General features: G+C 32.2%; 2 protein-coding genes across 2 annotated transcripts in view; both read left to right on the top strand.

The window, feature by feature from the left end:
* Nucleotides 1-11,245: 11,245 nt before the first annotated feature.
* Elp6 (Elongator complex protein 6) lies at nt 11,246-16,081 on the top strand. Its single transcript, XM_076479251.1, has 2 exons — nt 11,246-12,241; nt 15,683-16,081. The coding sequence occupies exons 1-2, from the start codon at nt 11,570-11,572 to the stop codon at nt 15,791-15,793; spliced, it is 783 nt and encodes a 260-aa protein (XP_076335366.1). The 5' UTR covers nt 11,246-11,569; the 3' UTR covers nt 15,794-16,081.
* A 6,790-nt stretch (nt 16,082-22,871) lies between these two features.
* Nucleotides 22,872-26,191, top strand: part of LOC143236322 (uncharacterized) — a 43,123-nt gene continuing 39,803 nt past the window's right edge. Inside the window, exon 1 of the mRNA XM_076474599.1 lies at nt 22,872-22,876. Coding sequence (XP_076330714.1) covers nt 22,872-22,876 — 5 coding nt within the window. The remainder of the gene's footprint in view (nt 22,877-26,191) is intronic.

Raw genomic sequence — 26,191 nt, 5'->3', positions numbered from 1 at the left:
GCATGTTTATGTTGGTTTTCTTAAGTTGCAATTTCTTTGTTAGTAGAGGAAGCTGTGAGTAGTTTTTGATTGTTTGTTTGTTTTGGAATTTCGCACAAAGCTACTCGAGGGCTATCTGTGTTAGCCGTCCCTAATTTAGTAGTGTAGGACTAGACGGAAGGCAGCTAGTCATCACCACCCATCGCGAACTCTTGGGCTGCTCTTTTACCAACGAAAAGTGGGATTGACCGTCACATTATAACGCTCGCCCGGGGGGGAGGGCGAGCATGTTTAGCGCAACGCGGGCGCGAACCCGCGACCCTCGGATTACGAGTCGCGAGCCTTACGCGCTTGGCCATGGCGGGCCTAGTTTTTGATAATGCTTAATTTGGGAAGTTAAATTGGGCTTAAACTTCTTCAAAACTGAGAATATGACAAATTTTTGTATAGAGATATGACTTAGAGTTCTGATATATTTGGACGTATATCATACAACAATGTTATGTGAAATGTTAGTGAAAGGTAAGTTGTTGTGAAAGTAATTTTTGACAATTTATTCCTGTTAGCTACCGCCATATTTTGTAAAAGTAAGTTTAAGTTGATTTTTACGTTGATTGGTGCAGTTGCAGTGGCCTGCCATAACTTACGAAGTGCGAAAGACTACAAATGATTTTTATTGAGGTAAAAAATATTTTGTTACTGTTACTGTATTGGAAAGAAACATTTTGTGACACATACTGAACTGGACTTTGAATTATTTTCAACTGATACTTTAAAAGAACGTACAGAGAAGGAAACACTTAACAACATTTGATGTCATTAGTAGAATTATTTGGTGAAAGTAAGATAAAAGTACAATATAATTTGGCTAAACTTCAACTGTTGAAAATGGTAACCATGATGTCGATTAATGGAAATCCATGCATTTCATAAGATGATAAAATTATAAAAACAAGTGCTACATACGAGACCAGCAATATCATGACAGGAACATAAGAGAGCAATTAAAAATATGCAGTTTTAAAAGAAGAATTGAAATGAGTTAGATTAAAAATAAGACTGATGAAAGTACTGGAGACGTTATAAAAATAAACTTAAAAGAAATATAGTAAATCTTTAATGACAAGATTGACCAAGTCGAAAGTAAAGTAAAGAAAGACATGAACGAGGTCGAAGATAACACTGGTGAAATAAAACATATGAGAATGAAAGTGTAAATTAACAACACTTGTTTGTGCATTTCCTAAGGAGTTTTTACAGAAACTTTACATTTTACTAGAAATTTTATCTCAGTCTACTATCACCACTACTGTTGCACTATCTCTTACTGAAGGATTAGCTATGACATTATCAAGCCAAGTTCCGTAGAAAAGCTGGCCATTTCAAATTAAGAAACTAACAGCTTATGATTAGAAGGTGCCATGAGGGGCTAAGTTTGTAATCATTTTTAGGTTAAACAGGTGGTATAATGTAGAACAAACCATTTGTCTTGCTGTCCATCTAAATTCTAAAAGGACCAACTTTGGCAACATCAAGCAACCTTCCAGCTGAGAGCCGTGAACTACCAAAAATTCCTGATACAAATGAATAAAAACCCTACAAACAGAGAGATTTGAAAAGATGTATCTTTCTCTATCTTCAGGCCAGAATTGCCAGTTTGCCCTTGTTATTTTAGTACTCCTACACAGCTCTTCTGTATTTATGTTGTTGTCAGTAACATTATTCAACTAGTTTATTCAACCTTCTTTACTTTCAAACTTTACTTCACTCGTTCTTTCACGTCATTTTTCGCGATTATTAAGAACAACAAACTGAATTTATATATTCTCGCTTTCTTGTGCTTTAAATTCTGTATTTTTCCGCTTAAGTAAACCGACAACTCACGACAAAGGTATCCTGAAAGCTGTTCCCCTGAGACGGTACTTCATGAAAGAAACAGATACTTCGAGCTTGATGAACTATTCCCGTGAACAGTTTGTTTTAAATAGGTAAACAAATACAGAGGAAGTACTCTTGCTTTCTTCAATATATACTTTTATCACTGTTTAAATAAATTATCTACTAATGGTAACTGTCTCTTCTCTGTGACGGAAAGTGTGCGTAAAATAAACACATTGAGAAGACAAGTACCGATGACTTTCGGTGAAACTAGACAACAGGTTTTCAACAACTCAACATTACTTATCTAGGAATACAAAATAATGTAATAGTGGATAGAACGTCTCCTCAAGATTATATTGTAAGGTGGTTTACATTTAGAGACAGGTTTAATTCATTGTAGATAAAGAAATCAATATGTCCACAAGGTTACATTGTAAGGTGGTTTACATCTGGAGACAGGTTTAATTGATAATAGGTAAACAAAACAATATATCCACAAGGTAGTATTTTAAGGTGGTTTACATCTTGACGCTGGTTTAATTGTTAAATCTAAACAAAACAAAATGTCCTCAAAGATATATTGTAAGGTGATTTTTATCTGCAGAAAAGTATAACTGACAATAAGTAAAGAAAACAAAAGATCCACAAGGTTATATTGCAAGGTGTATTTCATCTAGAAGCAGGCTTAATGGATAATGGGTAAAGAAAACAATATGTTTACAAGGTTATATTTTAAGGTGATTTACATCTGGACATAGGATTAATTTATAATAGGTAAGGAAAACAATATTTCCATAAGATTATATTCTAAGGTGCTTTTCAAATATAGACAGGTTAAACTGATAAGAGGCAAACAAAACAATGTCCACAAGATTATATTGTAAGGTATTTTACATCTAAAGACTGGTATAATGGGTATTAGGTAAACAACACAATATGTCCCCAAGGTTATATTGTGAGTTGGTTTACATCTAGAGGTAGGTTTGCTTCATTATAGGTAAACTAAACAATATCTCCACAAGGTTATATTGTTAGGTGGTTTACATGTGAAGAAAAGTTTAATTGATAATAGCTAAAGAAAATAATATTTCCACAAGCGTATATTAAAAGGTGGTTTATATCTGGAAACAGGTTTAATTGAAAATAGGTAAAGAAAACAACAAATCCACGATGTTATATTGTAAAGTGGTTTATAATCTCAAGGCAAGTTTCATTGTTAATAGGTAAAGGAAACAAAAGTACACAAGATTATATTATAAGGTGGTTTGGATCTGGAGACACATTAATTGGTAATAGGTAAAGAAAACAGTATGTCCACAAGGTTATATTCTAAGGATATTTTCTTCTAGAGACAGATTTTATTGATAAGAGGTGAAGAAGACAATATCTTCAAGGTTATTTGTAAGAGGGATTACACTTCGAGAAGGGTTTAATTGACATCTCGAGGCACGTTTAATTAATAATAGGTTAAAAAACCATATGTCTACAAGGATATATTGTAAGGTGGTTTGTACATCTGGAGACTCGTTTAGTTTATAATAGGTAAATAAAAAAATATGTACACAAGGTTATACTGTAAGGTGCTTTTCGTCTAGAAGCAGGTTCAATTGATAATAGGTAAAGAAAAGAATATGCCCACAAGGTTATATTGTAAGACTCTTTTCATCTAGAAAATGGTTTAATAGATAAGAGGTGAAGAAGACAATATATGTAAGTTATATTGTAAGATGGATTACACCTGGAAAATGGTCTAATTGATAATAAGTAAAGAAAACAGTATGTCCACAAGGTTATATTGTAAGGGGGTTTGGATCTGTAGACACGTTTAATTGGTAATAGGTAAAGAAAACAGTATGTCCACAAGGTTATATTCCAGGGCTCTTTTCATCTAGAGACAAGTTTAATTGATAAGAGGGGAAGTAAACAATATATTCACAAGGTTATATGAACAGGTGGATTTCATCTGAAGACAGGTTAAATTGATAATAGGTAAGTAAAATAATATGTCCACAAGGTTATATTGTAAGGTGGTTTTCATCTGAAGACAGGTTTAACCGATAATTCGTAAACAAAATAGTATGTTCAAAAGGTTATATTGTAAGGTACTTTTGGATCTGTAGATAGGTTTAATTCATAATAGGTAAAGAAAACAGTCTGTCCACAAGGTTATATTCTAAGGCTCTTTTCATCTAAAGACAGGTTTAATGGATAAGAGGGAAAGAAAACAATATCCATAAGGTTATATTGTAAGATGGATTACACCTGGAAAAGGGTTTATTGATAATAAGTAAAGAAAGAAACGGTCCACAAGGTTATATATTAAGGTGGTTTGGATCTGGAGACACGTTTAATTGGTAATAAGTAAAGAAATCAATATGTCCACAAGGTTACCTTGTCAGGTGCTTTGAATTTGGATTAATTCATAATAGGAAAAGAGAATAATATGTTTACAATATTATATTGTAAGGTGGTTTTCATCAAGAGACAGGTTTAATTGATAATAGGTAAACAAAACAATATGTCCACATGGTTATATTTCAAGGTAGTTTACATTTTTGCGCAAGTTTCATTCATAATAGCTAAATAATAGTTAATAACTAAAAACATAATCTCCCTAAGGTTATATTGTAAGGTGATTTTTATCTACAGATAAGTTTAATTGAAAATAGTTAAAGAAAACAATATGTCCAGAAGGTTATATTGTGATATGGTTTACATGTGGAGGAATGTTTAATTGATAAGAGGTAAACAAAACAATGTCCACAGTGTTATATTGTAAGGTGTTTTACATCTGGAGGTTTAATGTATAATAGGTAAACAACACAATATATCCTCAAGGTTAATTGTGAGTTCGTTTTCATGTAGATGTTGGTTTACTTCATCATAGGTAAAGAAAACAATATATCCAGAAGGTTATATTGTAAGGAGCTTCACACACGGAGATAGGTTTAATTCGTAATAACTAAACAAAACAATATGTTCACAAAATTTATTGTAAGGTGGTTTAAATTTGGATTAATTTATAATAGGTAAAGAAAATAATATGTCCACAAGATTATATTGTAAGGTGATTTTTATCAGTAGACAGGTTTATTTCATAATAGGTAAAGAAAACAATATACCCACAATGTTATACCGTAAGGAGCTTTTGGATCTGGAGACAGGTTTATTTAATAATAGATAAAGAAAACAATATGTCCATAACATTATTTTATAAGGTGGTTTTCATCTAGAAAAAGGTTTGATTGATAATGGGTGAACAAAATAATATGTCCATAATGTTATATTGTATGTTGGTTTAGATCGTAAGTCACCTTTAATTAATAATATGTGAAGAATATATTATGTCCATCGGGTTGCATTGTAAGATCTGGACACAGGTTTCATTGATAATAAAGAAAAGAAAATGTCCACAAGGTTATAATTTAAGATAATTTTTTTCTACAGACAGGTTTAATTGATAATAAGTAAAGAAAACAATATGTTCACAAGGTTATGTCAATAGGTGGATTTCATCTGGACAAGGATTTTATTGATAATACGTAAACAAAACGATATGTTCACAAGGCTACATTTTAAGGTAGTTTACATTTGGAAACAGTTTTAATTGGTAATAAGTAAATACAACAATATCCTCACAACGTTGTTCTGTAAGGTGGTTTAGATTTGGAGACAGGTTCAATTGATAAAAGGTGAAGAAAACAATATGTGAACAAGGTTATATTGTAAAATGATTTATATCTGGAGACAGGTTTAATGGATAATTGGCAAACAGCACAATATATCCACAAGGTTATTTTGTGATGTGGGTTTCATCCAGAGACAGGTTTAAGTCATGATAAATAAATAAAACATTATGTCCAGAAGGTTATATCATAATGTGGTTTGGATGTGGAAACGGGTTTAATTGATAACAGTTAAAGAAAACAATGTGTCCACAAGTTTATATTTTGAGGTGTTTTACATATGGAGACAGGTTTAATTCGTAATAACTAAAGAAAACAATGTGTCCACAAGATTTATTGTAAGGTGGTTTAGATTTGGATTAATTTATAATAAGTAAAGAAAACAATATGTCCATAATGTTATTCCGTATGTAGCTCAGGATTATATTATAAAAAGTTTACATGTAGAGACAGGTTTAGTTCGTAATAAGGCTTATAGCAGAAGCTGGGTTAAATTCAGAATAGTAAAGAGAACACAGGGTTATGTTGTAATGGAGCAGGAGATGAAATTAGTTCGTAAAATGTAAAAGAAACATTAAATCTATGGCGAGAATCGAAAACTTGTATGATTTGCTCAATTCGGCAATCCTTATTGTTCATATGAGCTTTGTAGATAATATGGGGTAAGTATGAACAGTATGATACTTTATTGATCTATTATAAGTTAATTATGTTGATCAGAAACAAACTTCTGGTCTCAGCTTCAATAACCCCGGAGTTGCAGTTATCTGTTGATATTTCTCAGTTCTCGTAATTTAGACAGTATAAATAATGAAGCGACATTAATACTTATATAGTTGTACCAATATTCACTTCTTTGTACGAACTAATTATAATTTTATTTATTTCAGTTCGCAGCAGGAATATTTGATGTAGCTAAGCATTCAACTTCTTATCACATTAAAACTATCTTGCCTTTTCAATAGAAACTTTCTGTAATACGTCTGTTACAAATAGTGACGTTTGGAACAGCCGGTTTTCACAACGGACAGTATTAAACTATATTTTGTGCATTGATACATTTTGAGCATATTAGGAAGAAATATCACAATGTAAATATGATATAACAAAAAAATCAGTGTGTGAAAATCAGTTACCTCTAAATAATCATTTTGATTCATATTTATACACTTCTGTGATTTATTTCTGTGTATTATTATTGTTCAAATGATTTTAATGTTTTTTGTAATTAAAAATTAGCAAATGTTTTATCAATATAAAAATTATGTGACGTATATAGTTTGTTATCAGTAGAAAATAACCTGATGTTTTACATAAATACAAATGTGACTTTCAAATTAAAGAAAACATTCCATTATGACTAGAAATAGTTAATGTCTTAAATCAAAACACCAGAAAACTAGATTACAGAATGATTATAATGCATTAAGTCATCAAAATCTTACTTTAAAACCCACCTTTCAACACAAATTCCGAGACTTTAAGTTTTCTCCAAACAGTAGAAAGCCTTATTTCCACATTTGTTTTAATGTTCAGTTACAAAATTTCTCATTGATTCCAAAGTATGTGTTTGTATCTCTCCTGCATCCAGTCGAAAGATGGATGAATAACGTTTTTCTAGTCTTCTATGTTACAAGGATATGAAGCATTTCAACAAATAAGACAGACTTAAAGTTTCGTCTCTGGTCTGCGTCAAGTTCTACAGGTACCCCAAACATTCTGATGATTTAATTCCTTCTAACAGTTTCAGTTTCGTGGTTAGGAACAACATATGCTTTTGGTTATTTGTTGATACATTATTTTAGAACGATGATATATTTATCCCCGCTATTACTCTGAGGCAGAGAACAAACCACATTGACAACAACACTCTCATGTGTTCTTCAACACAATTGCTACAATCATGCTGGTTCTTTCGTCGATCTCTTCGTTCACAGCATAGTTCTCATGACTTACACCAGTTCTTTACAGACAATCCAATACAATAGAAGAACTGTAATTAAAGTTTCAAAAACACCACTGTGTATATTCAGAATTACATCTGTTGAGTTACATTTTAATCTACAGCATCGTTAATTTGATAGGAAGAAGAATTAGTAACTTGAACATTAGAAATAACTTAGTGGTGGATTAGTTCACATGAATTAGAAATATATTGATTAGCCTGCTTCCAGAAACAACATTCTTAAGAAGAAATGAATTTTCGAAACTGGTTTTTATATCTATATCGAATTTGTATTTGTGAATCTCCAAATCTATCTCTTTTTAATATTCTTTGCTTTCCTTGAACTTCGAATCTATGTCTTCCAATATTATTTCCGGAGTAAAATTCTTAATATTGTATGATTCAATTAACTGAAACACCAGGGACAGGTACTTAGTATTTCGAAAATAATTCAACCTCGAAGTTTAAATTGGGGTTAGATTTAACCTACATTTTGATCAACGTGTGTTATTGGTTTATGCTAGTTTCGGCGAATTCCACTTCTCATATGTACAAATTAACCAAAGAGCGAGAAGATGGATCTCCATTGAATTTAAACTTCTAGATTAAACAATTCTCAGAATATTAAGTGTATTTATTGTGCAGCTATATAATGTGAAGAACTTAATAACATCAACGACACTTTTCTTTCACTTTACCCATTCAGTGTATTATGTTTCTTATATTAACTACAAAGCACGTTCATATCAATAATATATTTAACATCAAAAAATCACAAATTAATGAACTTATACACCAAAAGTTACAAAATTGATGGGACTATTCAGTTTCTAACAATAAATTATAAGATTCGTTCCATTATTATTTGACATTTTTATTCAGATTCTTGGTTATAAACTTTAATTTTACAATAGGTATCGAATAGTTCTACTAATAGACATTGAATAGTGGTATGAATAGTTATCGAATAGCGATATTAATAGGTATTGAATAGTGGTATTAATAGGTGTTGAATAGTGATATTAATAGGCATTGAATAGTGCGTAATATTAATAGGTATCGAATAGTGGTATTACTAGTGATATTACCCCACATAAACTGCTTCAGTCTATTTCATTATACTATTCTTATTTTACTCATGACTTTTGTTCACAACTTTCTGACAAATGGGGCATTTTTCAGCGGACAGTATATTTTATAACATAAAATTGCTGTCTCTTTTTCTTTATTTATTGTTTTACTTAACTGTTCTTCAAACCTTATTATAAATTTCTTAAAACATTTGTTTTGTCCTTTTTAATTTTGTTTTCCTTACGTTTTAGTTGACGTTTCAATTTTCTTATAATGCTCGTGGAGGCCCAGCATGTCCAAGTGTGTTAAGGCGTTCGACTCGTAATCCGAGGGTTGCGGATTCGAATCCCGGTTGCACCAAACATACTCTCCCTGTCAGGTGTGGGGTGTTATAATGTTACGGTCAATCCCACTATTCGTTGATAAAAGAGTAGCCCAAGAGTTGACGGTGGGTGGTGATGACTAGCTGCCTTCCCTCTAGTCTTACACTGCTAAATTATGGATGGCTAGCGCAGATAGCCCTCGACTAGCTTTACGCGAAACTCAGAAACAAATATAATGCTCGTGGGCATAGTTTTTATTTTTATTAAGAACGCGCGTGATATAGATGATATCCTATTCAGCCTATAAAACAAAGAATTCGTGATTCGTAAGAAATTTCCACATAAACTCTCTCTGCACTTTTAAGGCGGTGAAAATAATTATAAAGTCCCATTATTCGACCAGACAAAGATAGCCCAAAGGCTGATATGTAACTTCTCAACTCAAAATTAGATATGAATTTGCTCAGATGGCCCTTATTTAGCTTTGAGAAAAAACCCAAAAGAAAAATTTAACACATATCAGTCACTGTTTTCTCTTTGTTTTATTTTTCTGTCATTATTCAAATATCCATAAATTGCTATCGATTTCTTTAGGGAATTGCAAATTTGTAATGACTTTTAATCATACTCCTGAAATACCATGTTATGTAACGAACTTTCAACGATACAACTTTTTGATACACCGAAAGATAAAAAAACGCTTTTAACCAGCCTTTATCATTAAAATATTCACTGAGTGTTCTGTTCAACTCTTTTAAATTAACTGCATCCACAAGATCCGAAGTAAACCCATATCAGAAGCCAACTCCCCCTATTAGAAGAATAAAATTGTCTTAGCTCAAGATGAATTATTCTCCGCCATAATTTATATCTATGTTCCCTAGTTTTACCATGTTCACCATTAAATATGAAAAAAAAAAAGATGATCCATCAACTCTATGAAGTCTCTTTATGATCTTAGCTACCTCAGTCAAATCGCTTCTAACTCTAATAGGTGTTAACCTATTTTCATACGATAATATTTTTATCACAAATATTAATTGTAGCATTCCTTCTCCTAACCATTTCCAACAATTCAATGTCCTTTCTAAATATGACGTAACCGATGACGTATGTGATAACATTAGATGTCTTTAGACTTCTGTTTAATATTTCTGTTGATATAACCTAAACTCGTATTTGTCTTGTTACTACCAGCACCACAATGCTTAACAAACTGATCAACAAAAACTACATGATTTCTTTCATTTATAATACTGTTAAGGTTATTCCCATCGCAGTTATATGAACCATTAAATTTTGATGTCCCATGTGCATTACTGTCCATTTATTGTAATTTAGCTATACCACAAAAATGTAATGTTATCAGTAAATTTAATTATTATTTTAACTATTCCTTCTTCTATGCCACTAATGTAAATCAAACATTAACAAAGATGTTAAGAATGAACCCAGAGGGACCTCTACTCCTGACATTAATCCAATTTGACTGAACTCCATTTATAACAACCTTCTGTTTTCTTCTACTTGGCTAATTTTTTGCCCAAAGATCCAATCTATCCACCACATCTACGGAGTTACTTTTCATTCGTTCGATTCCTAAAAATTTCTAGAGAACTGTCATATGAATATAGTGTTACAAACAGAATAGGCTAAACAAAGACCCCGCTAAATTGAAACTTTAAACAAGTTTAAACAAACTTGACGTTAAATGTTAAATTGACACTTTTACTGATCGTCAGATTGGCGAACATGCTTGCCGTCCCAAAATTCACTTGAAACCAACAAATGAAAATGTCATGTATTGCTCGGGTATATTTTTAATTATAGGGTATACGCAATTCATTTGAGCAAAATTCAAATAACATGCTATTAGGTATTTCATTAAATATATAACTACCATTAACTTTGACAAAAACTTACGAAAGACTTGTTTGTTTCCAGAGGAAAACCACATTGGGCAATCTGCTGTGTCCACTGCGAGGAATCTAGCCTCGGATTTTAGGGTTCTAAATTCGTACACTTGCTGCTGTACCACTGGGATACGGAGCTTATGAAATGATAAAGTACTGCGAGCATCTGGAAGGAACGCGTATAATCATTTGGCACATAAAAAATATTTAGTAAGCGGTTTGTTTGGTACTATAATCGACGTTATGGTGAATCAAGAAAGTATATAAATCTCTTCTAAATAATTATATGTTATTTTTTTAAATATAAGTGAAATGACTATATATATATATAGCATCATTTACAAAATGTTTATTAAAAATAACATATCGTTGACATTTTTTATTTCACTGGTACTGTAGAAGCGATGCTTGTGCCCTCTGTAACCTATGATAAAATAATTGTTTTGTTGTACAGGTAAACATTGAGGGTAAAATTTGTGACCTGTGTAGAGATAGTCAACACAGTCTTCTCTGGTAGTTGTTAAATGTTTGTTTATATATAAATAGTTACAATTAAACTATAGTGTTAGGCGTAAGTGTTTTTGTTTTTATATTTGGTATACCCTACTGATTCACTGTTGTTAACTCTAACTACTACTAATAATATTGTAATTGGTGCGGTTTCGCTGTTACTAAGAGTATTACTTTTAGCGTAGTGTGTTCGAAGGTAAAGTTTTACAGTTAATATCTCTAACAAAAGTCCAAGCTTTGCCTCATAATTTTTTGTGTACGATGTTCAGAGACCTGAATATTTTCCTTCAATTTGAAAAAAATCTGCCGAAGAGGAAATTTATTTCAGTGACTAATGATAACCATTCTGACTCCAGTTTTGTTCTTCATAACATGATCGCTCTGTTTTTAAAGAACAGCTGCCCTGTCATTCTGGTAAACATTGCACAATCTTTTAATCATTACCACAACGTTGCATTGAAACTTGGAATTAACTTGAAGAAGGTTGTGGAAGAAGGAAAACTTCTTTGTGTTGATGGATTGAAGTTATTGAATAATTTAATTGAGTCATATTTTGAAGAAGAAAATTGTTCAAACAATCCATTTTCTTTTATTATGAATTGTAGAGATCACAGTTTAATGGAATTGTATATGTCTATCAAAGAGAAAGTTGAAATATTAAACAAGAGTGCCACTGAAGATTTGAATGTTTTGATACTTATAGATGATTTATCAGTTCTTCAGAGTCTCGGTGCTACAAATATTGAAGTGATAGACTTTATAAATTATTGTAATTCCCTTATTCTAAGAAAGACAGGAGGGTGCTTGGTAGTAGGAGGTAGCACTGAAGTTGATGATAGCGATATATTGTTGAACTACTTGAGTCACTCCTCTGATAAATGTATTCAAATAAATGGACTCCTAACAGGACAGAGTAGAGAAGTGGATGGTGAGGTTAGTATTTCATTTGCAAATATTTATATTTACTGGTTTAGAAATTTGAATTGTACACTATTATATTAAAAATTATTAGAAGTCCTATGTGAAATTTATTTAAGAATAATTATAGCTGCTCTGATAAACTATTTATTTTAGTTATATCAGAGTTTTGTGTTTACAATGGATTCTCACTAATTTGAAAACAGTAATATCCTAATCAATTTTACCATTTATTAGTTTAAAATTACTGAAATGAAATTTACATCTGTTAGTAAGACACAAGTATTAACAACATTGTTTGTACACCTGTGCCTTTAGTCATAAATTATTTTAAATTTTAATACATATAAAGTAGTTAGGTTAGAAAACACTAAGTGATTAATTAATCACCTTATAATTGCAAACACGTTTTTGGCTGTCTTCATCCATAAATATGTGCTAAACACTTAAATAACTGTAAAGATTCTTGTCTTGAGTGTTACATTTATCTGGGTCTAACAGGATTTCATAAATGAACTCGGTTCCTTACAGTAATGAAAGTTAATTGGTAATCTCAAAATTAATTAAATTAATTGAAATTCTGAGATAAAGTTATCAGGATGCTAGCTTTTCTAAACATTAACAACTTAATTTGATAGAAATTAAAGGTGTAAATATTTCTAGTTTTCATCACAGTCCTCAAATTCAGTGTTAATAGATACATGAGATGAAGGTTTTTCTTTTGATATAAATATAAAAGGGAAAAAAACTAGGATTCAACATGAAAGTCTCTAACTGTACAAATTTTATGTTCATCTTTTTAGTGAGATGTTTTATTAGTTCGAGATACAATGTAATTAGAAAGTTTTAATTTCAACTTTGTCTTTAATTAAATTGTTTTGTTTTGATGTGGTTAATGTAGCTTTAGAACTTAAACTGATAAGGTAGGTGTTGTGAAAAAAATCTAAGTGGTATACTTTGGGCTTAACATACATAATATAATACTCAGGGACAATAAGGCCCTATTTGTTCAGTTCATCTAGGCTGTTTCATCCATTATAAAATAAAACTCATTACAAGCCCTTATCATTTATATGTTTATTAAGTTTTCTATTAAACTCGCATATACTGCTTCCACTATATCCAAAGCAACCCATTCCAAAGGCCATTTGCCCTGTTAAAAAACTAAAGCCGTCTTAGCTGAAGATAACTCTTCCCATCAACACAGACAATTCCATTAATAATCTTAAACATCTCAATTGGGTCCCTTCTAACTCTACTTATTATAAGAGAAAACAATTTCAGAAATCTTGAACTTTCATCATATCACAACTTTTCATCCCAGATATCACCCTAAAAGCCTTCTTCTTAATTGTTTCCAACAATTCAATGCCCTTAAAGTAAGGAGCCTGAGAATGAACACAATACTCAAAATGAGCCTAGCAAAGTGACCTATATAATGAAATTTTAACCTCTTTAGACTCGTATTCAGAATGTCTGTAGATATAACCTATATTCCCATTTGCTCTACCACTAACAATAGCATGCTACTTGAATGTCTTAACAGACTGATCAACCATTATATCGAGACCCCTTTCTTTGATGATACTATTACGGTTATTCCTATTTAAGTTATAATTAAAATCCACTTCTCATGTATTTACCCAACTCACTAAATGAACTAAATCCATTTGTAAAGCAGCAGCATCTTCTTTAAATCCAACAACACCTAAGATTTTAATATCATCAGCAAGTGCATAGCTTAATTGGGAGCTATTTGTGGGTCATATTTACAATTCCTTTATTTATTTCACTGATATATATTAAAAGAGCAGAGGTTCTGAAATATTTCTCTTGCAACATAAATCCAGTTTTACCAAACTCTATTTATAGCAGCCCTCTCTTTCATCCAGCTAGTTTTCTATTCAAATAGCCAACTTATCCCCTACATCTACAAGATCATTGTGTTATAATTCATTTATGTGATACCTTGTCAAATGCTTTTTGAAAATCCATTTATACCAAATCTACACTCTTACCTTCATCTATATAAACAGTAATGTTTTGACAGAATGTCAAAAGATCTGTAAGGCAAGATTTTCACTTAGTGAAACCATTTTGACTATCCAATAAAATTTTAGACTTCATTAAATTACTTTGCAAAGCATCATTTAACAGACTTTCCAAAACCTTTCCCACAGCTGGTGTAATGAAACTAATGTGTCCATAATTCCAGTAACAATTTTTATTACCCTTGAAAGAGGAGTAACATTAACATTTGATATTGGGTTAAGATCTGACTGCTAGAACTCACTTCAACTTACCATATACAGGATACAGATTTAATACTGGGTTAAGATCTGACTGCTAGAACTCACTTCAACTTACCATATACAGGATACAGATTTAATACTGGGTTAAGATCTGACTGCTAGAACCCACTACAACTCATCATCTACAAGCTACATATTCAATACTGGGTTAAGATCTGACTGCTAGAACTCACTTTAACTTACCATATACAGGATACAGATTTAATATTGGGTTAAGATCTTGCTGCTGGAACTTACAGTTTCTTAGAATCCATTACTACTTACCTTCTACAAGCTACAGATTTGATATGGGGTTAAGATCTGGCTGCTAGAACCCACTTCAACTCACCATTTACAGGCTATGGATTCAATATTGGGTAAAGATCTGGCTGCTAGAACCTACAATTTCTCAGAATCCAATACCACTTACTTTCTACAAGCTATAGATTCAATATGGGGTTGAGATCTGGGTGCTACAACCCACTACACTCACCATTACAAGTTACATATTCAATAGTGAGTTTAAGGTCTGGCTGATAGAAGCTAAAACATTCACCATCTACAAGTTACATATTCAGTAAGGAGGTTAAGGTCTGACTGCTAGAACACCAGTTTTCCAGATCCTGCTACAACTCGCCATGTTATTTTGTTTTCTGGTCATGATAATTACCTCATAGAAACATCAAAATAGAAATCTGATATCAACATCCTCAGTTTCTGTCAAAAAATATCTTCACCGTTTATTTTTATTAAAGAACATCACCCAATCTTCACAACTTACATTTATTAAAGAACATCACCCAATCTCCACTGTTTTTTTTTATTAAAGAACATCATCCAATCTTCACAATTTACTTTTATTAAAGAACATCACCCAATCTCCACTGTTTTTTTTAATTAAAGAACATCATCCAATCTTCACAATTTACTTTTATTAAAGAACATCACAAAATCTTCACCATTTACTTTTATTAACAAACATCACCCAATCTTTACCATTTACTCTTCTTATTAAGCTAATTAAGTTACTTCACATACAATCTATTTAACCCTACAGATTAATTCAACTTGTGTCTTCTCTTTTCATTAATGTATAGAATTGAGTTAGTTTATATACAATCTATTAATTCTACAAATTAATTCAACTTATGTTTTTTCTTTTCAGATTACAGTTACAGAGACATCTGACAAGTTATCAAAGAAAATCATGCAGTTTAAAGTAGAAGAAAAAGATGTGAAGTTGTTTGCTCGTGGTACATGTTCTGCAGTGTTGTGAGTGTTAACTTCTCCCAAACAGGGAGACTTGCAAGTGAGAAGTTGATGATTTAGACATAACTAAAAAACAATTCACAACTTAGGGAGATTAAAATTATGTTTCATATTATAATGAACCTGATTGTGACCTCACTATGTCATGTGTGCATTTGATGACTTTATTGCTGTATAACAATCTAATGGTTCTCTATTTGATGGATAATATATTCATCAGATTAATATGTTTCACCTGAAAGTTAACAATAGCCAAGGAAAAAAGTGGTGAATAAATTTTCATTCCAAATAAAAAGTGTTTCAATATCTTTTTGACTCATAGGTGTATCAAAAACATCTAATGATCCAGATGCTTGAAAAATATACTTATCAACAAGGGTATGAAAATTACATTATAAAAACAAATTAAATAAGTTTTGATTAAAGAATATGACATGTTTTGGCAGACCTTGGTTGCCTTACACAGGTAGATACTTTTGAATTTATATCTCTGCTAACAATTCTGGGTTTATGCCCTTCTCTTTTGAGTGGCATTGTTTACTGTAATTTCTTCTTTTCAGCTCCTGTAACTTTAAGTTTACCTCTCACATGTAAAGTGACACTTAGTCTAAGTTGTCACAGTGAAAATACACACAACATATATAAGAAACATAACATCTACTCTAATCTGTGAGAACACACATAATCCATAAAACTCTAGGTTAATGCTGCAAATGTTTTTTTATTTGCTTATGATTTGTTAAATAGGACCACAAAATAAAAAAAGATGAATCTGATGTGCAGGTTTAGAAAGCAAAAAATGTTGGATCCAGTAGGCAGGCTAATAAAATAAAAAAATGTTGGATCTAGTAAACAGGCTGAGAAGGTAAAAAAGTGTTGGGTCTAGTAGACAGGCTAATAAAATAAAAAAGATGTTAGATCTGGTAAATAAGATCAGAATGTAAAAAATGTTGGGTTTATTAAACATGCTAGAAAGTAAAAAATATTTGGTCTTGTAGACAGGCTCAGAAAGTATTATACCATGACTGATTATTCAGTTTTAAACATCTATAAATCTTACAGCTTTAACATTCCTTAAACTGATACACAGTTTGAATGGTTCTTCATCACTGATGATGCTTGATGTTTCGTGTTGTCTGTATAATGTACTTCTGATAACAGTTTGAATGGTTTTTCATCACTGGTGATGACTGGTGTTTTATGTCATCTGTGTGATATATTCTGTTACACAGTTTGTATGGTTCTTCATCACTTGTGTTTTATGTCATCTGTATGATGTACTTCTGATACACAGTTTGTATGATTCTTCATCACTAGTGATGACTGGTATCTTATGTCATCTGTATGGTGTACTTCTGATACACAGTTTGTATGGTTTTTCATCACTGGTGTTTTATGTTATCTGTGTGATATACTTTTGATACACAGTTTGCATGGTTCTTCATCACTGTTGATGACTGGTGTTTTATGTCATCTGCATCGTGTGCTTCTGATATACAATTTATATGTTTCTTCATCATTGGTGTTTTATGTCATCTGTATGGTGTACTTCTGATACACAGTTTATATAGTTTTTCATCACTGGTGTTTTATGTTATGTGTGTGATATACTTCTGGTACACAGTGTGTATGGTTCTTCATCACAATGTTTTATGTCATCTGTATGTTGTACTTGTGATAACAGTTTGTATGGTTCTTCATCTCTGGTGTTTTATGTCATCTGTATGATATACTTCTGATACACAGTTTGTATGGTTCATCATCACTGGAGATGATTTGTTTTATTTTATCTGTATGATGTATTTCTGATACACAGTTTGTATGTTTTTCATGACTGGTGTTTTATGTAATCTGTATGATGTACTTCTCATACACAGTTTGAATGGTACTTCACCACTAGTGATGACTGGTGTTTTATGTCATCTATATGATGTACTTCTGATACAAAGTTTGTATGGTTTTTCATGACTGGTGATGTGTTTTATTTCATCTGTATGGTGTACTTCTGATACACAGTTGATATGGTTCTTCATCTCTGGTGTTTTATGTCATCTGTATGATGTACTTCTGATACACAGTTTGTATGGTTCTTCATCACTGGTGATGATGTATTTTATTTCATCTGTATGGTGTAATTCTGATTACAGTTTGTATGGTTCTTTATCATTGGTGATGACAGGTGTTTTTTGTTATCTGTATGATATACTTCTCATACACGGTTTGTATGGTTCTTCATCATTGGTGATGACTGGTGTTTTATGTTATATTTCTCTTGAGTTTGTATGATCTGCCAAATAGTTCGAAGCCACCAATCTTATTAATATTCCCACTTAATCTGATCTGTGCTTGCACCATGGCACGATGATGTAGTCTTGCAGAAGATCACCACACCAATAGGAGTGTGGTACACATGTGTATACAATGATCCCACTCTACATTCTGCTCATGAATCATTGGCACGTTTGATACATCACATTTACTATTTTTAGCTTTCACTTAATTAAGTTTAGACATACTGCTATGAATTCATAGTGTGCTGTAAATTCTTCTGCTAATGTCAGTTAATATATTATACAAACTGCTAATATTTCTGCAGGAAGTTATTAATTTTGAAAAGATGTGACAGCAATGACCCTTCCCTTTTCTTTAAGCCTGAAGTATAGGATAACTAATATGAGCAGTTTTTCTCAACTGGTCATAATGACCCTTACCGAGGAACATGATGGCCTATCGTTTAGATTGGAGTCCTACTTGTTGATGTGACATAGGGTTCTGCATCTAGAGTAAATGTTCCACAATACTCACAGGAATATGTGGAGTAGTTAAGGTTTGCATGTGAACGTGTAGGAATAAGAGTTTTTATGATAAGACAGTGTAGGCACAAATGGACCAGAGTGGCCAACACTTTCATACTGAAACAATCTTGTGTACTTATAGTTTAATTTGCATGACACTGGTTACTCCATGTTTACATTTGATAGGCTATATAAATTATGTATGTGAATTTTATTTACCGCTGATAACTCAAATTTATGAATCTTTCAGTTGAAATATCTTGCACCACCATTCAGTTATAAGCTTGTGTTGTCTCACAGTTTTCTTATCTTTCTTGAAAAATTTACTATATGTCAGATACATCAAAACTGGGATATTCTTTCACCTGTATTAATAAAATTAATGTGCACTGTATTTTAAAATAATACCTTCTGGGTCCGTAATCACAGTAAACCTCATATTGTTGAGTTTTAAGGTCCGGATCAGGTTTGATGTTCTGTGTGTTGATCTCTTTGTATTATCAGATAATTATGAGTGACTGTTTGTAAGATAGTGTACATTAGTTAAGCACATATATTTCTATATGCATGTATTACTATGGCACATTGTCACATACTTTAGTAATGTAGAACATATTGCACCTGGCTCCTGTGCAGATTATCCGAGATTACTTTCCAAAGCTACACCTTGGTAGCTGTAATCTGCTGCCATATAGGAGCTAGAAATTTGGTACTTGTTTTGATTTTTAGGCAGCATATGCACTCTATAGAGTTTTCTGACTATTTGGTTATATCACATAAGTGGTTTTCTTGAAACTGTGGATAATATTATACCTTTCAAAATGCAGTCAGTAACTTTGAAAGCAAAGGTCACAATGCCTTTGTGGCCTTTTATTTTTCAACCACATGACCTTTACAGTTTTTGCAGTATATTTAATTGCAAGTAAACTATTTAATGTTTTCAATTTCTTCACTCATTATTAAACACAAATCTACACAATGGACTATTCATTAGAAGTATCGAAACATGAGTTTTAGTACTGTGAGTTCTGGTCCATCAGGAGATGAGTGCTTACATTACACTAGACAAATTGATGGTCATAACACATTTTCAGCAGTTTTTGAACTCTTAGCCATCATTCTATGTAAAAACTGATGATGTTCTAAACATTTTATTGGCAAATTCTATTCATTGAAGCAGTGGCTAGTGTGTGATATTGGAGGTTATCTTCCATAGTGAATTTCTGCTTAAGAGTTAAAAACGTAAGGTTTTCTAAGCCCTTTTCATTACATTAATCTTACAATAAATAAACCATGTTAGTTGAATGAAAATCATACAACATAATGCAAACATTGCCCCTTATAATATCACTTGTTAACTAGGAAAACAAGTGTCCTCACTGATGACATCCCAGGAATTTCATCTACTTATAGCTTCTGAAGTTGATCAGTCCCACCAGGAGAGCATCAGGTGCAGCTTCAACCAACTGTCTTTCACCATCATTTCCTCATCTGGATCGTCATCGACATTAGTACTTTAAACATTGGTCAAGCCAGTGAACTAGAGATTCATTAGTGAAATACAGATGCAGCTTACCAACATGTTCCACACACTTTCATGTGGATTACATCTTCTCTAACTTGTACGTCAGTGGACTGGTCTATCAGTGTCCAGCTTCTGGCACACCAAGTTTGGCATTCTGGGTGTACCAGGTGTTAGCTGTTCATCTAGAGTTTGCAAAGAGATCCAAGCCATGGATCTTCTCAGGATCGGTACAGCTTTACAGCCAGAAATTAATGATAAATTGTTGTGAATTGATCCAGGTGACAACACTCCCTCGAGACTTACTTTCAAACTGACTGACACACTCAAGGCGATCTTCAAAACTGCATTACGTAGTTAAATCTGTATCGTTAAATGTACCAAGATCAACGTAGTTAAATCACTGTCGTTAGATGTTTCCAGATGAACGTAGTTAAATCACTATCGTTAGAGGTATCCAGATCAATGTAGTTAAATCACTATCATTAGATTTATCCAGATCAACGTAGTTAAATCGTTATTGTTAGGTGTATCCAGATCAACGTAGTTTGTTATCAAGACTGATCGTTCTCATTTGAACATAGGGAAGTCCACAACCTTGAAACACCACCAAATCACAATTGAAGGACACTGCTGTTTTCACTCTTCACGTCGTGTAGCATATCAGTTATATTTACTGTAAGGTGTGACTTCTATAGAATGACAAATGAATGAAAACAGCTAAAATGAAATCAACCTTCTTGAGCATGTAGCGTAAATTCGTGGTATATCATCTCAGTATTATTCAGATTTCGATCGAAAATATCCTTAATAGTGGTGGTAAACAACTAAGAACAGTACATCCAAAGCATCCTAGATTTTACTTTTTTGTGTATTGTATCAAAATATTATATACTTTTAGTTAAACTGTATTGTAGAATTGGCTTCATCAATTTAAAGTTTTTTTTTTTTAATATGAACTACTAATACGTACAGTTAGCTTATTTTAATTATTATTATTAATTTATTTTTCGAAGTACGTAACGTTGGCTGGAATACCTAAAATATTTGTAAATAAGTAATCCTTATCTCCGAGTTTCTTTTACTCTCGTTATTTCAATTCCAATGTTTAGATTTTACACATAATAGCAATTGCTTGATGAAAGCAACGTGTATAATATGTACAATGTTCAAACAGTAACATTCAATATTATTTTAAAATTCTTAAAGGAAAACACTAACCGAATATATTCAATCATGTTAAAAATTTCTTTCATTAATTTTATTCCTTGGAAAACATTACTAAAATACAACTCACATAAGTTACTCGGGCCTTTTTATCCTAGATTAAACTCTGTTATCTTCAAATGGTCACTAGCTTATATGTAGAACTTTCAAAGATCGAATGTAAATACACATGCAGCTGTAAAGCCACCTAAACAGGCAATACTTCTCGTCAGTTACAAGTAGGCGCCTTGGAAGACATAGGAGCTTCTAACAGAACTACACTTACATTTCACTTCACCTACTTATCCTGTATACCTTCACAATGAAACCTCATCACAACCCCTTTCCATAGAAAATGTTTCAGTTCTAATTTATGGATATAGTAATCACGAACTGTTGATTAAAGAAAATCTACATATTGTGAAAGAAAGTTTAAGTCTCAACAGAAATTCAACTCTCTCTCCTTGCTTTATTCAAATAATCCTCTCTTTTAAACTGTATATTGTAATAGTTTCTAACACATTTCATTGTATTTCTTCTATATTAGTAGCCCCAAAGTGGCTCAGCGGCATGTCTGCGGACTTACGGCGCTAAAAACCTGGTTTCGATACTCGTGGTAAGCAGAGCACAGATAACCAATTGTGTGGCTTTGTGCTTAATTCAAAATAACAACAACTACATTATTAATTGATTTAGAATAGTAATGACGTGAATCTATTTCCACTGAAAGTTCCTCTGATAAGAGTGTTTATTGGTTTAAGTACGTTTGCGAAAACAAAAAAGTAAGAAAAAACAAAATATGATCGTAATCTTAAAATATCGTGTTATGTTTCACTATAAGGTACTTATTAGACATAATGAAATATAATTCAGAATTTAATTTTAAGAAATAATTTATTAATGGTGCTGTGCTATTCAGATGAGGGCGCTGTCAAACTAAAGGGGCATTCACTAGAATGAATAAATTCAACAAATATATTCAGTCTTCAACAAATAAGAAAATTGGTCCATATGTCCATCTTCATCAACAAACACAAACCATTTTTTGAAGGCGATGAGGAATAATATTCTATACAAGTCTACCAAGTTTCACCAAATTCCAATCTCTTTTGACTGAATTATTGAGCAAAATTAGTATGAAAAATTGGTCTCTATATTAACAAATAGGTAATTCTTTTATTTGAGTGACCTTGAACTCCAAAACATTTCTAAACTGCGTCATAGTCCAAATGTATACCAACTTTTATCTAGCCGTTTTCGAGAAACCGTCCGAACAAACATACACACACTGGTGAAAACATAACCTTCGTCATCTTCGATAAGTACTGAAATTGATTCAAGAATATTAATTCAGTTGTTAGTGGCTTAGTATTATGACAGTACATATATGTGAGTGAAACAGTTATGTTTCCTTCATACCAGTTAAATTATAATATGAATAATTCAGACTTTATAATGGCATATATACGATCCCTAAACCTCCTAAATCAACCACAGTACAAAAGAGGGCGCTGGATTATTCGAACGACGTAAATGTTAATGTTACTGAACGATAGAGAGACATGAGGTATGTTTTAGAAAATATTCTAACTCGAAGTAGATGAAAGGGAGTTTCACCTGAGAGCTAAAATAATCGACTGTTTAAGGCATATATTATAAAATTATTATTTATGGTAACTCGTCAAAATTAGCAACGCAAGATCTAATGCGTTTCTGTAACTAAATTTTTGAGCAAGTTGTAATATGTTGTGATCTAAATATACAGGGTGACCCGTAAGTCCATACCCATCTATATGTCACCATGTTGTTTGGTTTTCAGTAATTGTGGATTGTTTTCCATGTTGTTTTGTTTTGAGTAATTGTTGATTGTTTTCCATGTTGTTTTTGGTAATTGTTGATTGTTTTCCATGTTGTTTTTGGTAATTGTGGATTGTTTTTCATGTTGTTTTGTTTTCAGGAATTGTTGATTGTTTTCCATGCTGTTTTGTTTTGAGTAATTGTGGATTGTTTTCCATGCTGTTTTGTTTTGAGTAATTGTGGGTTGTTTTCTATGCTGTTTTGTTTTCAGTAATTGTGGGTTGTTTTCTATGCTGTTTTGTTTTCAGTAATTGTGGGTTGTTTTCCATGTTGTTTTGTTTTCAGTAATTGTGGGTTGTTTTCCATGTTGTTTGGTTTTCAGTAATTGTGGATTGTTTTCCATGTTGTTTGGTTTTCAGTAATTGTGGGTTGTTTTCCATGTTGTTTTGTTTTCAGGAATTGTTGATTGTTTTCCATGCTGTTTTGTTTTGAGTAATTGTGGATTGTTTTCCATGCTGTTTTGTTTTGAGTAATTGTGGGTTGTTTTCTATGCTGTTTTGTTTTCAGTAATTGTGGGTTGTTTTCTATGCTGTTTTGTTTTCAGTAATTGTGGGTTGTTTTCCATGTTGTTTGGTTTTCAGTAATTGTGGATTGTTTTCCATGTTGTTTGGTTTTCAGTAATTGTGGGTTGTTTTCCATGTTGTTTTGCTCTCAGTAATTGTGGGTTGTTTTTCATGCTGTTTTGTTTTCAGTAATTGTGGATTGTTTTCCATGTTGTTTGGTTTTGACACTGAATATTTTTAATAAGTATAACCTCTTTGTATCTTTACATTTTTTAAATGGAAATGTGCTTCAAGTGTCCATCATGTTCCTCTCTGAGTTTATTTTTTGTTTTGATGCAGGGTGTATACTTTAATGAGGGTTTTGTATACACTCTAATTAAATATACTTTATTGTCAATGGTTATATAATATATTGTCTTTTGTATCATTATTACTTGTTTTATATCTTGTAAGTACATTTATCTATGCTGTAGGTAATTCTATAGCATCATATAATGAGTGTCTCGGAAGCCTCTCATTGGCTTATAAGAAGAAAAACCTAACATTGATTTTGCACAAATATGAAGCTTAGACTGGTGAGCTCCAAGAACTTGAAATTATAACTGGATTCAAGTCTTCTTCCTCACAAGATAGTTGTATACCTTTGGTAAAGAGTATTCACAGAATTGAGTGAAACTGTATAGTAATACATATAATATATATTCATCACAGACACACAGTTAAGTCATGGGAACAAGTACATCAAGATAGAAATGTTTCACTGTATTTAGTACTTGTAATACACATCTAGAAATGTTTCACTGTATTTAGTACTTGTAATACACATCTAGTAAATTAGCAAGGTTGTAATACTCATCTAACAAACCAGAAAGGTTGTAATACACATCTAACAAACCAGCAAGGTTGTAATACACATCTAACAAACCAGCAAGGTTGTAATACACATCAAACAAATGAGAAAGGTTGTAATATGCATCTAACAATCCAGTAAGTATTTTTTACATATCTAATATACCAGAAAGGTTGTAATACACATGTAATAAGCTAGCAGTAATGTTATACACTTCTAATAAAACATCAAGGTTGTAATACACATCTAACAAATCAGTAAGGTTGTAATAGAATATAACAAACCAGCAATGATGCTGTGCACATCTAACAAACCAGCAAGGTTGTAATGCACATTTAACAAACCAACAAATTTGTAATAGACATTTAACAAACCAGTAATGTTCAAATAAACATCTAACAAACCAGCAATGATGTAACACACATCTAATAAACCAGCAATGATGTTATACACACCTGACAAACAAGCAAGGTTCTAGTTCACATCTAAGAAATCAGCAAGGCTGTAATACACATTTAATAAACCAGCAATGATGTTATACACTTCCAACAAACCAGCAAGGTTGTAATATACTTCCAATAAATGCTGGCGTCTTGTACATACCAAGTAAAGTCATTGTAATTTATAACTTTTGTTTTCTGATTTTTCAGATGCCTTTTGTTTCTGGTCAGAATTTGATAAGATTTTTCTAAATGTTTTAATCCTTACTAGTTTGTTGGTGACTTTATTCTGTGCAAATAAAGAATACTTTTGTATATGGTTCATTAACTTTCATGTTTAAAATGTATTCATATTTGTAAATTAATAAGTATAAACAGTTTAAAATGATACTCCTGTATGTTAGATGGGTTGTTTAATTAACAATTGCCTCCCATGGGAAACAATCCAATAAAAGATGCAGCAACCTGTGTGCTGACAAAGATGCATGATACTTTACCCATTAATCATTAACTGATCTGTCATGATACACTGATAATACTTAGATCAGTTATATATGTCAATACAGTATACAGTCAGCTTTTGTTCCATTGTTTTGATCTAATTTTTCATTAACAGACTCTGCATGTAATTAGTACTAACATACATCAATCAGGAGATTAACTTAAGCCTACATTATGCATGCCAAGTAGGAAGAGCATGTTGTGTCTCAGATATTTGAGTTACATATGTTGTGATTCTTTTATGTGGTTAGGAGACCTCCCAGAGAAGGTTCTGTACTTTCAGACTACGTTATTTGGGATCTAAACATCCACCCAAATGTTTGTCATGCATGGTAACCCGTGAAGGGGAGGAAATTATATTAGAGGTTGAGGGGTCCAATTCCAACACACCACTTTGGCCTTGAATTTTTTAGGCAGGCAGCCTAGGGATGGCTACCTGGGTTAAATCAGATGGTCCTCTTTGGCTAGGGTCAACTGAGTACCAGTATTGGATGTTCTCAGCAGGTGTTATGGACATTGTGTCTGATACTGTTGTTCGAGTATAGTGTTCACAAAACCCCTCGAAGTTGCTACATTGTCCTTGTTTGGCATTGTAGTGCATCCCTTCATAGGACTTTATGGTGGGTGGGGTCAGTGGTCACTGAAGTGTAATGTCTTTATTATGGATACCCCCATTTAGGAAATAATAAATAAAAATGAAAAAACAAACCACACAAGAACTGCTCTGTTGG

Source organism: Tachypleus tridentatus, chromosome 13, assembly GCF_004210375.1.
Source record: "Tachypleus tridentatus isolate NWPU-2018 chromosome 13, ASM421037v1, whole genome shotgun sequence".
Taxonomy (NCBI): domain Eukaryota; kingdom Metazoa; phylum Arthropoda; class Merostomata; order Xiphosura; family Limulidae; genus Tachypleus; species Tachypleus tridentatus.
This window is presented reverse-complemented; position numbering and strand designations above follow the sequence as displayed.

Excerpts from the sequence above, each read along its gene's own strand:
- Elp6 (XM_076479251.1), top strand. The coding sequence starts at position 11,570 with ATGTTCAGAGACCTGAATATTTTCCTTCAATTTGAAAAAAATCTGCCG. Across the intron at positions 12,242-15,682 it reads GTAGAGAAGTGGATGGTGAG|ATTACAGTTACAGAGACATC; the intron begins GTTAGTATTTCA and ends TTTTCTTTTCAG.